We start from the raw sequence: 16,808 nt of genomic DNA on the forward strand, positions 1-16,808 counted from the left end.
TTTGATTCCACCCTGTCTAGAAGAGCAGTATGAGTGGAACCGCCCCAGACATGTGAAGCATACTCCATACATGAACGGATAAGGCCCTTGTACAGAGTTAGCAGCTGGGGGGTGGGGGGTGAGAAAAACTGGCAGAGATGTCTCAGAACACCTAACTTCATAGAAGCTGTTTTAGCTAGAGATGAGATGTGAAGTTTCCAGTTCAGATTATAAGTAAAGGACAGACCGAGGATGTTCAGTGCAGAAGAGGGGGACAGTTGAGTGTCATTGAAGAAGAGGAGATAGTTGTCTGGAAGGTTGTGTCGAGTTGATAGATGGAGGAATTGAGTTTTTGAGGCATTGAACAATACCAAGTTTGCTCTGCCCCAATCACAAATTTTAGAAAGATCAGAAGTCAAGCGTTCTGTGCGGCAAGGATAAGAAAATAAGAAAATAAACGTGACTGCAAGAAGTCATCAAGTCTACATGTGGCGAAGAAAAGAAGTTATCAGGGGTAGGTGTGGCAGCCTCGCTATGTAACAAGCCTATCTATTTCCATCTAAGCTCATCAATGTCTTATCTTCTTTAAGTTCCTCTGTTGACTCACCACTAACAACCTGTACTGAGACGATGTTTGTATTTTATTATTATTATTATTATTATTATTATTATTATTGTTATTACTATTGTTATTATTATTGGAGGGGAGGATGAAATAATTTATGTTTTCATGGTATAATACAGAGAATAAATGTTTTTCGTCTTACATTGTATCTTGAAGTAGCATTAAAAAAAGGTTCTTAAAAAAAATAAATCATGAAAAATAGAATGTTTTTATTTCATTGGCTATCTGAAGAAAAACATGTCAAAATAGCAGAATTCTTACTAGATTATTAACATACCCTTGAAAGACAGCAACCTTGAATTGCCTTAATGATTTACAGCAGCAGCACCTGTTAAGAGCACACCATCTTTCTTAGACTCACAGAATTCACAAAAGCATCCTTGAGAACAAAAATTATTCTCTCTATTGCCTGTCACAAGATGCAGCGGTATCACATCCACCACTGCCATCACAAACACACCCTTGAAAGTCCTAACAACTTCTGCAGAATCCTCATTTAACCACTGGAATCATGAAAACACCCTTGAAAATCCCAATAATTCCTGCAAAATCCTTTTAAGTGACACTGGAATCAAGAAAACACCCTTGAAAACCCTAATAACTTCTGCAGAATCCTCATTTAACCACTGGAATCATGAAAACACCCTTGAAAACCCTAATAACTTCTACAGAATCCTTTTAAGTGACACTGGAATCATGAAAACACCCTTGAAAACCACATTAATTCCTGCAGAATCCTTTTAACCGACACTGGAATCATGAAAACACCCTTGAAAACCCTAATAACTTCTGCAGAATCCTTTTAAGTGACACTGGAATCATGAAAACACCCTTGAAAACCCCAATAACTTCTGCAGAATCTTTTTAACCACCACTGGAATCATGAAAACACCCTTGAAAACCCCAATAACTCCTGCAGAATCCTTTTAACCGACACTGGAATCATGAAAACAACCTTGAAAACCCCAATAACTTCTGCAGAATCCTTTTAACCGACACTGGAATCATGAAAACACCCTTGAAAACCCCAATAACTTCTGCAGAATCCTTTTAACCGACACTGGAATCAAGAAAACACCCTTGAAAGCCCTAACAACTTCTGCCTGGTAAGAGGAGACAGGCTACAGCGACAGAGAAACATGGACAGCCCTTTTATAAGATCTACTCTAGGTTACTCTGATCTTTTGGCCACAGTGGAAGGGGGGAGGGGAGTATATATTCAGTAATACCCCCTGGCTGCTGCTGGTACCCTAGTGTGCCTGTATTCCTCCTCCTCCTCCTCTTCCTCGGAGTCTGAGCTGAGGTACTTGGCCCACTTGCTGATCCTGGCATCCCCAACACTCCCTACAGTTCCTCCGTGCCCTCCCTCAGTGACTCCTGCAGGGATGGTACAAGATTTTCACAGGAGGAATTCTCGTTCAAAATGGTAAATAAAAATTCTGTCTATCTGTGTATATATCTAGCTAGCAGTCCCACAACAGGGCCCCAAGACAAAGCATTGCGCACTCACACACACACATTATTCACACTCTCAGCCCCGTCAGCCCCTGGAGGAGAGGGACAGTCTGGTGGACCACCCTACCACACCCCAGGAGTTTAGGGACACCACAGCTGGCCACACACACCCACAGCAAGGCCCCACAGCACACACTAATTCATCTCCGCCCCTTCGTAACAGAAAATAAATAAAAAACAGGAAATAAGATTAAATAAAGCATAAATGAGTAGGTTAGGTTATTTAAATCATTCCTGCCAGATTTGTGGTTGGTATTTCCTCCTTCCTATGACTTGAACTCTTAAAAGGGAAGTTTCAAGACACTTATCCTTCAGTACTTAATGATTCTTTTCAACCTATTTTTTTTCCCTCTCTCTCAACTTTTTGCCGCTCTTACCCAGTACCCCTTATATAAATAAATAAATGAATGAATGAATGAATAAGAAAATTGATGGAAAAAGAGGACAAGACAGGCCACAGAAGGAATACCACAGAAATAACCTTAGCCTCCTAATTTCAAGGCACAGACTCACCCTCCCCTGCCGTGTGTGGTGGTACGTGGCCCTCCGCCGGCCCTTCCAGCACCATCTCACAGCCCTCCTGCAGCTGTGCCTCTAGCTCAGCCTCCTGCCCCTCCTCCAGGCTCCTCCTCAGGGTGTTCAGCTTCTGCACATGCACGCGACAGTCCTTCCCCGAGCCCCTGCCATACTCCTGAAGGATGCAGAGGGAGGGAGAATGTTAGGTTAGGTGATGAAGGGGCAGGATGAAAAAAAAAATGCTCTTTTGAGTTATGATCTACACGAGAGAGAGAGAGAGAGAGAGAGAGAGAGAGAGAGAGAGAGAGAGAGAGAGAGAGAGAGAGAGAGAGAGAGAGAGAGAGAGAGAGAGAAGAGGAGATAGAAGTAAGAAGAGGTCTGGGTGGTGACAAGACTGGGGAAAAAGACAAAGAAGAGGAGTTTGCAGCAGCGGAAGAGACTGAAGAAGAAGAGGAGGAGGAGATGGAGGTGTGATTAGTGAGTCTCTGAGCACCTATAAATAAGCACCTTCCTCACAGACTGCTTTTCTCCACACATCTTGCACACAAACTTCTTATCCTTGCGAACTTGGTGGGACTGGAACACACTGCAGGAATAACAGCGTACTACATTGAATTCCTGCGCCATCGTCACACTGAAAGGGAGAGAGAGAGAAAAAAAAAAAAGAGAGAAAAAAAAGATGTATAAATATCTTGCCTCCTCATCACTTCACTGCAAAAGATAAATGAAACGTCAGTTTAGCAAATCCTGCGGTGGTCGGGTGATAGGGGAGAGGCTGGGAGACGGTGTGGTGATGTCGGGTGATGAGGGAGAGGCTGAGAGAGGGTGTGGTGGTATTAGGGGCAATGCCATACACAAGAGAATGAACTACTTACCTTTCAAACCTCCGCCAACACCACACTTCCTCCTCTTCTTCTTGTGACCTTATGAGTCTCGGTCTACCATACACAGTTCAGCGTTGCTAGACGTACGATAATCATTGTACAAGTACAATAATTTTTGCCCGTGTACGAGGTACAATGGGACTCATACGATAATACGATAATTTGGGAATTCGTACGATATTTTTATGAAATTTACAATAATTTGAGTGAAAATTAATGTTATCAATATCAGGTAATGCAAAATTTCTTATATAAATTTGAATAACAAAATAAAAACCTGAAAGTGCCAGATGTATTGCTTTCCTTACGAGACAAGTCTCACCATACCGGTAAGGTATGGCAACACACACACACACACACACACACACACACACACACACACACACACACACACACACTGCATAAGCATATGTACAACGAAAAACAAGGCAACACACACACACACACACACACACACACACACACACACACACACACACACACACACTGCATAAGCATATGTACAACGAAAGACAAGGCAACACACACGCACACACACACACACACACACTGCATAAGCATATGTACAACGAAAGACAAGGCAACACACACACACACACACACACACACACACACACACACACACACACAAACATACACTGCATAAGCATCTGTACAACGAAAGACAGGGCAACACACACACACACACACACACACACACACACACACACACACACACTGCATAAGCATCTGTACAACGAAAGACAGGGCAACACACACACACACACACACACACACACACACTGCATCACCATCTGTACAACGGAAGACAAGGCAACACACACACACACACACACACACACACACACACACACACAAACATACACTGCATAAGCATATGTACAACGAAAGACAACACACACACACACACACACACACACACACTGCATCACCATCTGTACAACGGAAGACAAGGCAACACACACACACACACACACACACACACACACACACACATACACACACTGCATAAGCATATGTACAACGAAAGACAAGGCAACACACACACACACACACACACACACACACTGCATCACCATCTGTACAACGAAAGACAAGGCAACACACACACACACACACACACACACACACACACACACACTGCATAAGCATCTGTACAACGTAAGACAAGGCAACACACACACACACACACACACACACACACTGCATAAGCATCTGTACAACGTAAGACAAGGCAACACACACACACACACACACACACTGCATAAGCATCTGTACAACGTAAGACAAGGCAACACACACACACACACACACACACACACACCTTGAAATATCTTGGAAAAAACACTTAATAATTACTGGGAGGGACTGGAAGGGAGTTAGAGAAGGTACCACTCTGATAGCGTCACGGCTGGGGGGGGCTTGTGACGTCACGGCTGGGGGTTGATGACGTCACAGCGGCCATTATTTACGTACGTACGTATTTCATTTTGAAAATGACCCCTCTAAAAAACGCAGCTAGACAGGAATGCTTTATAAATTCAGACTTGCCACATATATTAATTAATACCACAAATAACAACACATTTCAAAACGCAGTAGTATTAAAGATATTTAAAAAGAAGTATCTGGAAACTGTTAGAACCTTCACCCCATTTAAAATCGTTCAAATGTCCACCCATTCTGGCTTAAACATAACGGAAAACACTTTAAAAAATCTGAACTATTTTTTAAAACCATTTAAAGTGAGCTACAAGCGCAAAAAAAAAAAAATACCGAAAAAAAAATCAATATTATTGGAAGTTGAACACAAATAAAAACAAGTGTACGGTGCACGCATTTCACTGAGCGGGACGGCAACACACTTAAAAAAACACCAACTATTTTTTAAAAACAATAAGAACCTAGTACAGGCTGAAATAAAAAATTTAGCTTTGGGACCGTATAAAAATACGCCGAAAACGGCCCTCTTATTTACACAAAAACAACGCCAAAATCACCACTTTTCACGCAACACACGCGCTCAAATAACTTAAAAAACAACGAAATATTTTTACAAACCATAAAATCTTAGCTAAAAGCCGAAATAAAATACTTAAGAAATAGAGAAAATAATATTGGAACCGGAGGGGGCTGGGGAGCCTTATCCAAGATGGCGGTCGGGGGCCAGTGGAGGGGACGAACCCTTCTCACTCATTTAAACCCTCGCCAAACTTAAACTAAGTAATGGCAGGTATATCTAACGAGCTGATATTAAGGCTTGGTCATGTGGCTCCGCTTTGCGACAGTATTGGTTTAAAACACTGACAGATAAGATAAATAATGGCTGATAAATAGAGACGACCCAGATTGTTTACATTTTCATTAAGTTAAATTTTACGGTTTTTAGCAACGAGACGAGGCTGACACAGGGATATATTGTGCTGGAGGTTAGGTGAGATGCGTTAAAATGAGTTAAAACCGTGGATTGTTCAGTTATTCATTAAAAAGTTACGTTAAGTTACCTAAATTTATTCATTAAAAAGTTACGTTGTTATCTAAATTTATTCTAACACTTCCTAACCTTACCTTCCCTGTGGTGGTGTTGGTGGTGATGGTGGTGGTGGTGGTGGTGGTCTACCTTCCTGTCTCCTCGTCACTATGGCTGGCTGTCTAGCACCTTCTCACAGCCAAACTTTTCTTTATTTTGCTTGTTTTCACCCACTGCTGCCTTCGGGTGTCCACTGCTAGAGCCCACGCCTTCCTAATTACCAACTAAAGAAGGTTTAACTTATGGGTAAGCCTTGGCAGCCACTGTGTAGGCGTGGTTACACACAGACAAAAAAAAAAAAAAAAAAAAAAAAAAAAATTCTGTCAGGCTGGAAGTTGAAACAGACGCGTACTAACACCACCCATAGACGCGACACACTGACTGCTTAATTTGTTGGGCAGCAGGAGGCGCCAGCCCTCAAGCCCCAGTGTAGCTCGAGACGTGATGTAGGGGTGTAGTAAGCCGTTCCATGCGTGTGTTTGTTTGTGCGTGCGTATTTGTGTGTGTCTTGTGCCTCTTCTCTGCGGTGTAGCCTCTCAACTCGGCTCACACATGCAGGAGGGAGTAGCAGGTCCCACCAGCCAGCACCAACAGCCACCTGGAACAGTAATCTACATAGTAAGTAAACAACTTAATGAAGTGTCCTGTAGTTTTTCTCCAATTATTAATGATATGTATTTAGGAAAGTGTTTTGTTTTTTAAGGGCATTGTTGTTTTTTTCATTACACACACACACACACACACACACACTCCTGTGTTCATAAAAGTGACCCTCAGGTGTGATGACTCCTTCCCGGACACATAAAGGGGGAGGGTGATGAAACAGCTACTCAGAGGGAGACGTACAAGTAATAAAAAGGTGCAGAGGTCACAAGAAAAATTAGAAAAATAATAAGGAAATGACCGTACCGCTATTGGGACGGGCTGTAGGGTGGGAAAGCGGGACGGTTCCTTTGTTTACCTCCACCAGCGTCCACCACCACCACCACCACCTGACCGTCGCACTCGTCACTCCCTCGTCACACTCGTCACTCGTCATGCCTGTGGGGGCTGGGGGGCTGCTCTCCGCCAAGCCGTGAGTGCCATGGGGGAATTAAGTGATGGACAGATTACCTTCCCATGCCATGCCTCTCTCCCACGCCATTCCTCATACCATCCTCTAACACTACCCTTCCGTGCTATCTTTCTGTTACACTTCCATGTCACACTCCCATGTCATGCTTCCCTTCCATGCCACCATCATATGCTATAAGTGTGGAGGTACCAAGGAAATGTGCAATCTTTTATTTATTTATTTATTTATTTTATTTTTATTTTTTTTTTTGTATCCATTTCTAAAAGTATGACACACACCACATCTTGACACTTGAGGTCAGCCGTGCATGTCATCGTCATTAAACAGCAGGATGTGTGTTTGTGCGTCTTTGTTGCATTACAACGCGCAGACTCGACATTCCTGCTATATACTAACCTAACGATGTCATTTCTATAATTTCTGTGATCCTATCCAATCTATTATGGCATGAATCCTAAAGGAGAATTTTAAACAGATAAAGACTCTACACTTAGCTAAACTAACCTAACCTAACCTTAAGATAAAAAGGATGTCATTTTTGTCACATTCAATCTATAATAGCACAAATCCCAAAGGAGAATTTTAAACAGACAATAACTCTTGCTAAACATACAGTAACCTAACCTAACCCTAAGATAAAAAACGCTACAATTTCTTTTCTAACACAAACCTAACCTAACCTAACCTAACATAAAAAAAACACTACAATTTCTTTTCTAACACAAACCTAACCTAACCTAACCTAACATAAAAAACACTACAATTTCTTTTCTAACACAAACCTAACCTAACATAAAAAACACCAATCACTTCCTACCCACATTGCAACAACACTAATCCCTCGGTGCCGGCAGGAAACCGTCGGCTGAGAATGTGCGATGTCAGAAGTGCCTGGAGATTGGCCACTGGACCTACGAGTGCACGGGAAAGAGGAAATACGTGCACAGGGACTCCCGCACCTCCATGCTGAACAAGCGACTCAAGGATGACAAGGAGGAGCAACAGATAGAACATTTGTAAGTGTTTAGTTCGTCCTTCTCTTGTTTGGTACTGGCTGATTTTCCTCATCTTTTTGTCTATTCTCCTTTTCTGTGTTGGAGGAGGCGGAGGAGGAGGAGGAGGAGGAGTATTTGTTAGTCTGAGGTTATTTTATCATTTTCTTATTCTCGTTTATGCTTCTTTTCTTTATTGCTATTATTATTATTATTATTATTATTATTATTATTATTATTGTTGTTGTTGTTGTTGTTGTTGTTGTTGTTGTTGTTGTTGTTATTGTTGTTATTATATTACTCTTTCTCTTCTTTGTTTATTCTTGTTCTTGTTTTTTTTCTTTGATCTTTTGTCTCCCATTATTTATTCTCCTTTTCTTTACTATTTTCCATTGGTCTTTCTTCTTCCTTTACTTAATCTCCTTCTCTTCTTTATTTCCCATTGATCTTTCTTCTTCCGTTCTTTATTTTCCCTTTTTCTTTACTCTTCATTGGTCTTCCTCCTCTTCTTCCTCTCCTTTTTCTTCACCAGTATATGTTATTCCTCCTTTTATTTACTCTCATAAAAAAAAAATCCCTTCAAATTTATGTACACATTTGTGGTAATAGTCATGTTTTGTCCTCTTGCTGAAAATGTTTTTAGATTTATATACACACATTAGCACTGCCAGAATGTTGTGTTTTGCCTCCCTGGAGAAAGAAAATGCGTTGAAATTTATACGTTAATAGCGACGGGTTACTTATGCTTTGCCTCCTCGCAGATAGAAGATGGCACGACAGAAAATGCATTGAAATTTAAACGTTTATAGTGACAGGTTACTTATACTTTGCCTCCTCACAGAAAGAAGATGGCACAACAGAAGGAAAGATCACAGAGGAAAGAGAAGAAGAAAGGAAGCAAACCCAGAAAGCGAGACTCCTCATCCTCCTCCTCCTCCTCCTCCTCATCCTCATCCTCGTCTTCCTCTTCCTCTTCCTCCTCATCCTCGTCATCTGATTCCTCCTCATCATCATCATCTTCATCCTCCTCTTCCTCCTCATCAGACTCAGAATCAGACTCCTCTTCAAGCTCCTCCTCTTCCTCCTCCTCTTCCTCCTCTTCCTCCTCCTCAAAGTCTTCCAAAGCTGAACGGAAGAAGACGCAGAGTAAGAAGAAGGAGAAGAAGGGCACCAAGAAATGATGACTGGCCCAGAGCATCACCACCACATCACCAGCATGTCACCACTCACCCACAAGATGCGCTGGTGGTTGAGGTGAAGTGACACAAGCCCCAACCATCACCACCACCACCACCACCACCACCACCACCACCAGTGCCCTTCAGTACCTGGTGATTGTTGTGAGAGAGACACACCCTACCTTTGCACTTCAGTCATTTCTTGTAGTGAGAGAACTTGATAGGTTTACAGGTTACTGGAGAATGGAAGGATTGGATTGGTGGTGTATTTAGGATGATGTACCTTGTCACTCATTCACTCCACTCATCTGCTCCATGAAACAGTGCTCACAGACTCAGGCGGGCAAACACATTAGTATTAGGTAATGCATGTTTACGGTGACACAAGGTACAGGTCTGAAGGAAACTCAAGTGCACTTTTCTTATGACTCAGAGGTTGTATGGCAGTTCTTGTGATGCAAAGGTTGTATGGTGGTTCTCCAGATGCTTGTCTCTGTCCACAGTAGAAGCCTTGGTTGGACATCTTCGTGGTCTAGACATACAGGGGCAGGGTGGGCAGGAGGGGTGGCTCAGGCTGACATGGGTGCTGCAGATGACGGGGCACACCACATCTCATGCCCTCACTCTTTTTCTTGCCCAATGAGTGCTGGGAACATCCTTGGGCAGGCTGGACACAACTAGCTTAGCCTGCAGCTCCATCACTTTGGCCTGCAGCTCTGCACTCCTTGCCTGCTCCTCAACATCAGCACCTGTTCTTGTCTGTTTCATTCAAGGGCAGTTTCATGCTGGCCTTTGTCTCTCGGGTGTAACATTTCAGCAGCACTGCATCTGAAAACACCTCACTCACTACTGGCTTGTCTTGGTGAGACTCCAGAACCAAGTGGAAGATGGTGTGAGAGTGGAAACTGCATTCACTCATTTGGTGCTGGCAATGTGTCTGTTCTCCCCTCTCCTGACAATGTCCAGCAACTGATCCTCACAATTGGCATACTCCTCCTTCAGGTCAACCACATACATGGCCCCTGATTGGTCCTCAGGGATGTTGAGGGAGCACCCCTTCATGTCCCACCCCGCCAGGAGATTGGAAATTATTTGGTTGTAGATATCCGTGTATGAAGGTCTGATCTAGTACTTGCATTCAGGTGTGGCATCAGTGAAGTGGAAAATGATCTATGCAGCCACTGGAGTGATGCCTGGGCTGCTGTGGTCTGTTGTCATGGTAGTGGTGGAGGTGTTGCCTGATGATTGCCCATACACAAAGGTGGTGGTGTTAAAGCCAGTGAGGGTAGACTCAGTGATGGTTATTGCAACCTCACAGTACACATCACTCTCCATGTTGGGGCCAGACACGCCATCAAACACATGGGGAGCACCAAGTGGTTTGTGGTAGGCTGGGTAGACCTGCAGTGCCGTGGTCGTCCTGAATGTCCCAGTGTGAGAGGTGCCATGTCCACCACCTCCCTCTTGATGAAGGGACACCCAAACCATGACCCTGATGTCTGACATAGTGCTCACTGCTGACCTCGTGACCTAGACTGTGGTTAGGATGTGATTCATGTAGCTTTTCATAACACCAATGTCTAATATTGGGTTAGACATTGTTTATATTGCAAAGTTATATGAATTGCTAAATACTAAGTACAGTACCGGAGTGTAATCCTAGAAAATGACTCATCACTCACTGTAATGCTCCCTTCAGCCACTTCATGGAAACAGAAATTAATCTCGGGACACCATGAGACCCCTGCCGTGATCAGACCATTGAGCAGAGTACGGTGTCTCAGGCATTGGGACCTGACTGCCATCAGGGCTCAGGGTAATCTTTGAAACCTTTGTGCCTCCAGTCACTGCATCCCCACATGTCTGCCTCTCCCCCACACTGTGCACCACTCCTCTGCATAGAATGACGTGCTCTGGATGTCCACCTAAATTGTATTTGTAGGACGAATATTCATCTGATTCATAAACTTTGTAAGAGGTCTTGAATGCATCCAATTTACTTCCCAATTTGAAACGTGAACATCCAGTTTATAAAGAGTTTACTGTATTACCATATCCAGGAGCCTGTGAGGAGTGTGGGAGTGACTGTTGAGTGTGGCAGAGGTTGTCATGTGTACAGCTTGTTATATCCTGAATTGGCTAAGTGGTTGTCAGGGTGCTGGGTGTGCTGCTCAGGGATGCTGTGGCTGCTGCTTGTTGGGCGGGACAGGGAAGCATTTAGGGTTGGCTTGTGACAGTTCACCTCCTCTCTGTGTTCATGTCACTTATCAAGAGGTTCCGACAGAGGTTCTTTTACTGCAGTGTCTTATGAATTTATAGTGGGTTGATATGCTTTCATACTTTTATTCATTTCGTATCAAGAAGTTCTTTTACTATAGTTTTCTTAATGTGTATTTAGTGTATTTAATATGTATTTAGTGTGACAAGATATACTTTCATATTCTTTTGCCAAATGATGTATTTAAAATGTGGGTAGTTTTTATAACATTAGATATTCTGGTAGTGTATTATTATTATTATTATTATTATTATTATTATTATTATTATTATTATTATTATTATTATTATTATCATTATCATTATTATTATTATTATTGTCGTTATCATTGTTATTATATAAGAATGATCGAGTGTGTAACTCTTCCTATACGTATCCAGTAACGCAGTGTGAGAGGCGCCTTGAGATGCTGCACAGCCACCAACTTGACAAAGCTCACACTGGTCTTATTGTATATTTTTCATAATCCAGAAGTACTACAAGCCATCCAGTGTGTTTCAGTGCCACATCCAAGACCTTTACATGACTGGAAGAGACTTGCAAATCAGATTGTTAGTGCTGAGTCATTAGAAAGCTTTAAAAGAACAGTGAACAAAAAATTTATGAGTGAGGATGGCAGGTGGAATTAGGTAGATATGTTTCGTGTAGGCCAGATGGCTTCTTGCAGCTTCCTTTATTTTCTCATGTTCTTAACGCTTGTATTCTTAAAATTGTCAGACAAGATTACCTCCATTTGCACTCGACACAGCACATCAACCTGCCAAGCATAAGATAAGGAAATGAGATTGTAAAGGTTACAACGCATTATCATACCAACAAACATGATAATACTATAAGGAAATGAGATTGCAATGGTCACAACACATTATAAACCCAACTAACATGAGAAAATAAAGAAAATAGACTGCAAAGGCTACAGCACATTCAAACCAGCAAGCATAAGGGCTCTTTCACAAGCCGTACGGTCGCGCGATTCTGCAGCGCGACCAAACCACCCGTGTGAAGGCACGCCAGAGCATCAGAGAACGTTGACTGCAAAGGGCGAGGTGACCCACACAAGACATGACAGTGCCAAGAGTTGCTAGAGGACAGGATTGCTGCAGTAGATCATGAATGAAAATTTATCGATCCGTTAATAGATTCCGATCTTATCTCGAGTCTGTGGCTAGTAAACTCATAGTAGTTAAGCTTTTTGCACCCTTCAGACTGCAGCTTAGGCATTGTCGAGTTTAAACATCAGTATTTATTGATCCATTAATAGCGAAAACCTTGTCTTGTGGCTGACAAACGCAATGGTGGGCCTTTTATCCAACAGCCAGACTGTGGATTAAGTATTATGGCAATTTTGAGCATAACTATTTATTAATTCATTAGTAAACATAAACTTATCTAGATTTTGTGGCTGGCAAATTCAATGACAGGCTTTTTCCACCATCCAGACTGCGACTTTGGTATTAACCAGAGTTCAAGCCTCCGTATTGATCTATTAATAACTACAACCTTATCTCGATCCCGTGACTGGTAAACTCATTGACAATCTTTTACCATCGTCGAGACTGTGGCGTGGGTGTCAGGCCGTGTTTAATAATGAATTGGTTGGTCTTGGGATATAAGGAGAGGGCAAGGCGAGTGGTAAAGAGCATGAGGAACATTGGTCAGAGGATGGAGTGGCCGCCATGTAGTGCTATCAGTCACAGCCCCGCCGGTTCAGCCCACACAGAGGTTAGCACGGAGTCACGGTGATCTCTGTAATGAAGTATTATATTACGTAAGTCACTTTGCTCCACCTTGGTCTTAAATTAGATTGTCCGGATCAGTATACCTTCATTCGACCTTGTCAAAGTCATCTGTAGGACCGCGGTGGCCCCCCCTTGGCGCGGCGCCGCCCCCCTCGCCCCCTGCCCGTCGCAGCGCCGCTCTCACAAAATATGGAGGTGCGCAATGCAGTCTTAATGGTCTTGGCATTATTCACACGGGTCAAGTGTCAGGACAGGGCATTTCTATAGGGGTGAGGGGAACAATTTTGAATGTTGCGGTACAGCTGGGCAGGGTGGACGCATGCGCGACGGTGACCTTGACTTGTCCATGAGAGAGTAAGGGAGGGAGAACGGAGGGAGAGTGCGAGAGCGTCGTCTGCTACCCAGCCAGTGTAGGGCTCCACTTGGTGACAGCAGCAGTACGTCCCCGCCGCCGCCACCATGACCACCCCTCAGAGCGACTTGGACAAAAGGAAGCAGATTTCCGTGAGGGGCATCGCTCAAGTGGAGAATGTGGCCAACGTGAAGAAGACCTTTAACCGCCATCTCCACTACACGCTGGTCAAGGACAGGAATGTGTCCACTCCTAGGGACTACTACTTCGCCCTGGCCAACACCGTCAGGGACCACCTCACCTCCCGATGGATCAGGACCCAGCAACATTACTACGAGAAGGACCCCAAGGTGAGCCACTCCCCACTACTGTTATCATTCGAGCGGCGTCTCCTGGGATGCCTCTGTTATCCCAATTGCATCTTCAGGATTCTCTTCAACACCTTTCCTATCATCATTCACGGGTTCTCTTCACCACAAACACCTGGGATGTCTTTTTACCGGGGGTTCTTTCCTGTTATCTCATTTTCTGTCCTAACTTAACCATAAACACCTTTGTCAGTCACTCGGGCGCACCTGGGGATTTGTTATGTTATTTTTTTTTTATTATTACCATGTCTAGTAAAGAAATATATCAGATTTGCAAGCACCACCTCATTATCACGGCATAGACTATAACTTCCTTCTTGTCGAGTTCTCCAGTTCTCTCATGTGTTTTCTCTGTTCATGTTCTCGTTGCATTACTCGTCTTTACAAGTGAATCTGTGTAATCTTTTCCTTCCTGTATGTGTGTGTGTGTGTAAATGAGATCATTGTCTCCATTACCTGCTTATCGTACGTGTTATATCTCTCAGTATTTATTTTGTAAACCATTATATCCTCTCTACTGAAATCATGCTCGAATATATTGCTTTAATATTACCGAAGACCGTGAGATGCAGGATAATGAACTACAAAATAACCGCGTATGGAAAGTAAATGATATATATTTCTTACCTGTTATATCTGTTAGCATCTTTATGATTTTATTCTATCTGCTGAAATATCCATGCTCGTACATGTAGGCTTGATAGCACTACAGACCTTGAGATGCAGAATAATGAACTAAAATGCGTGTGTGTGGAGTTCTGAGATCTTAATTAATCTTGTTAGCAAACTGAGGGAAAGTTGCTCACTCTAAACATGACTCCAACAAGGGCAGCAGTATTGTAGACAGATTTACAGAAAAAATAAATGAATATGGCGCTTTTCTCACTCTTTATTTATTAACAGAATTAGTGGAAGGCGTGTTTTCATGATTGTAGTGAGAGTTTGTAAAGATTCCACTTTTCCATATGTTTTAAGGAAGTTATAAAGTTTTAAGGGGGTATTTTAATGATTCCAGTGATCGTTGAAGAGGGATGCTGCATCACTTATGTATGAAAACCCGAATGATCATCTGTGTGGCTTTGGAAAATAGTCCTTATAACAGACTAGAATGTTTCAAAATACGGAGCTTTGGGGAGTCTTATTGAGTAAAGAAATGACTTGCATGATAATTTCCCCACTGCCGATAAAGTCGCTTCCTTTACACACACACACACACACACACACACACACACACACACACACACACACACACACACACACACACACACACACAAGGGTTACGAGGATGAAACCATTCTTTTTTTCCATCCACTGTCTAAATAATGGATTTTTTTTCGTGGTGGTGGTGGTGGTAGTAGTAGTAGTAGTAGTAGTAGTACGTAAGAATATTATTATAAAGCATTCTGATAACCTAAGATAGTAGTAGTAGTAGTAGTTGTTGTAATAGTAGTAATAGTAGAAGTAGCAACAGTAGTAGTAATAATAGCAGCAGCATCAGTAGTAGTAGTAGTAATAGTAGTAGTAGTAGTATAGTATTAGTATCATCATCAGCAGTAGCCGTAGTAATAGCATTAATAGCAGCACACAGGACAGACACAATCATCATATCACGTGCAGGACAGTGACCCTTGTGAGATACAGACAAGCGTGTATATTAAGGTCTCGCCAGATAAGAACAAGAGAGTCACGTGCATGGAGGAGCGAGGTGGTGAATGGGTGGTGGTGGTGGTGGTGGTGGTGGTTGTTGTGGAGGTCTGGGTAGAGGGCGTCTCATCTTGTAGGTCACCTTGAGGGAGCAACGTTGAGGTGGTGACATATTGTGCTGGTGTGTTGGCCCAGTGCTCTCTCTCTCTCTCTCTCTCTCTCTCTCTCTCTCTCTCTCTCTCTCTCTCTCTCTCTCTCTCTCTCTCTCTCTCTCTCTCTCTCGTTTTGCAGTTGTTTATTGATTGAAGTTGTTGTCTCTGCTTCTGTTCCTCCTCCTCCTCCTCCTCCTCCTCCTCCTCTTTCATATAATTTGATAATAAAAGTAATATTTGCAAGTTTATCCTAAAGGAACGACACTTAGTGCTTAATTGTAAGTTTATCCTAAAGGAATGACACTTCTTACTCTACTGAATTATTTCTCTCAGCTGTACCCGCCGTGACCCCTCTCTCTCTCTCTCTCTCTCTCTCTCTCTCTCTCTCTCTCTCTCTCTCTCACAGAAGTTTACCAATAATTTTGCATCATCAGTGGAGAGAGAGAGAGAGAGAGAGAGAGAGAGAGAGAGAGAGAGAGAGAGAGAGAGAGAGAGAGAGAGCTTGCTTGGCTGAGACAGAAGAGCGTTTCAAAATGCATACAGGAGGCAAAGAAGGGTTTTCACTCAAGCCAGACTGTGAGCTGTATTAGGCAACACACACACACACACACACACACACACACACACACACACACACACACACACACACACACACACACACACACACACTGCATGCAAACAAGAACGATGGTGCTGTTGTTTATAATGTTCTTCTCTCGCTGTGTCTTGTACCAGGCTAAAGTTATTTTATCCATCTGTCTGTCAATCCGTCGAGACAGCCAGCTTATAAACAAAGAAAACGAATATGTCTTTATTTCCCAGTTTCTTTTGTTATGTTTAAAGTTACCACTGCTTATACGCTTTTTGTCTATTTTTCTATCTATCTATCTACATGGCTACGTACTCACATGCTTCCATAATTACTTATCTATCAATACATCTATCTTTGGGGCTGATAAGACGAAAAATTGAGAAGTGTCT

The 16,808-nt window shown here is 42.8% G+C and overlaps 3 protein-coding genes across 4 annotated transcripts in view; 2 read left to right on the top strand and 1 right to left on the bottom strand.

Annotated features, from left to right (window-relative positions):
* Positions 1 to 799: 799 nt before the first annotated feature.
* Positions 800 to 6,665, bottom strand: LOC135091310 (MRN complex-interacting protein-like). Of its 2 annotated transcripts, none has more exons than XM_063988819.1 (4): positions 6,088 to 6,665; positions 3,143 to 3,269; positions 2,633 to 2,810; positions 800 to 1,981 (listed from the first exon to the last, which is right to left on the bottom strand). In XM_063988819.1, exons 2-4 carry the CDS (start codon positions 3,260 to 3,262, stop codon positions 1,824 to 1,826), a joined length of 456 nt encoding a protein of 151 aa, XP_063844889.1. In that variant the 5' UTR covers positions 3,263 to 3,269; positions 6,088 to 6,665; the 3' UTR covers positions 800 to 1,823. The 2 variants fall into 2 exon arrangements, with proteins under 2 accessions (XP_063844889.1, XP_063844888.1); XM_063988818.1 differs by lacking the exon at positions 6,088 to 6,665 and adding an exon at positions 3,511 to 3,694.
* Positions 6,666 to 6,963: 298 nt separating this feature from the next.
* On the top strand, positions 6,964 to 12,058 carry LOC135091308 (zinc finger CCHC domain-containing protein 10-like). Its single transcript, XM_063988816.1, has 3 exons — positions 6,964 to 7,124; positions 7,979 to 8,140; positions 8,958 to 12,058. The coding sequence occupies exons 1-3, from the start codon at positions 7,087 to 7,089 to the stop codon at positions 9,295 to 9,297; spliced, it is 540 nt and encodes a 179-aa protein (XP_063844886.1). The 5' UTR covers positions 6,964 to 7,086; the 3' UTR covers positions 9,298 to 12,058.
* A 1,536-nt stretch (positions 12,059 to 13,594) lies between these two features.
* Positions 13,595 to 16,808, top strand: part of LOC135091302 (glycogen phosphorylase-like) — a 21,536-nt gene continuing 18,322 nt past the window's right edge. The window contains exon 1 of the mRNA XM_063988805.1: positions 13,595 to 14,013. Coding sequence (XP_063844875.1) covers positions 13,771 to 14,013 — 243 coding nt within the window. The 5' untranslated portion in view covers positions 13,595 to 13,770. The remainder of the gene's footprint in view (positions 14,014 to 16,808) is intronic.

The sequence above is a fragment of the Scylla paramamosain genome, chromosome 37, assembly GCF_035594125.1.
Source record: "Scylla paramamosain isolate STU-SP2022 chromosome 37, ASM3559412v1, whole genome shotgun sequence".
NCBI lineage: Eukaryota > Metazoa > Arthropoda > Malacostraca > Decapoda > Portunidae > Scylla > Scylla paramamosain.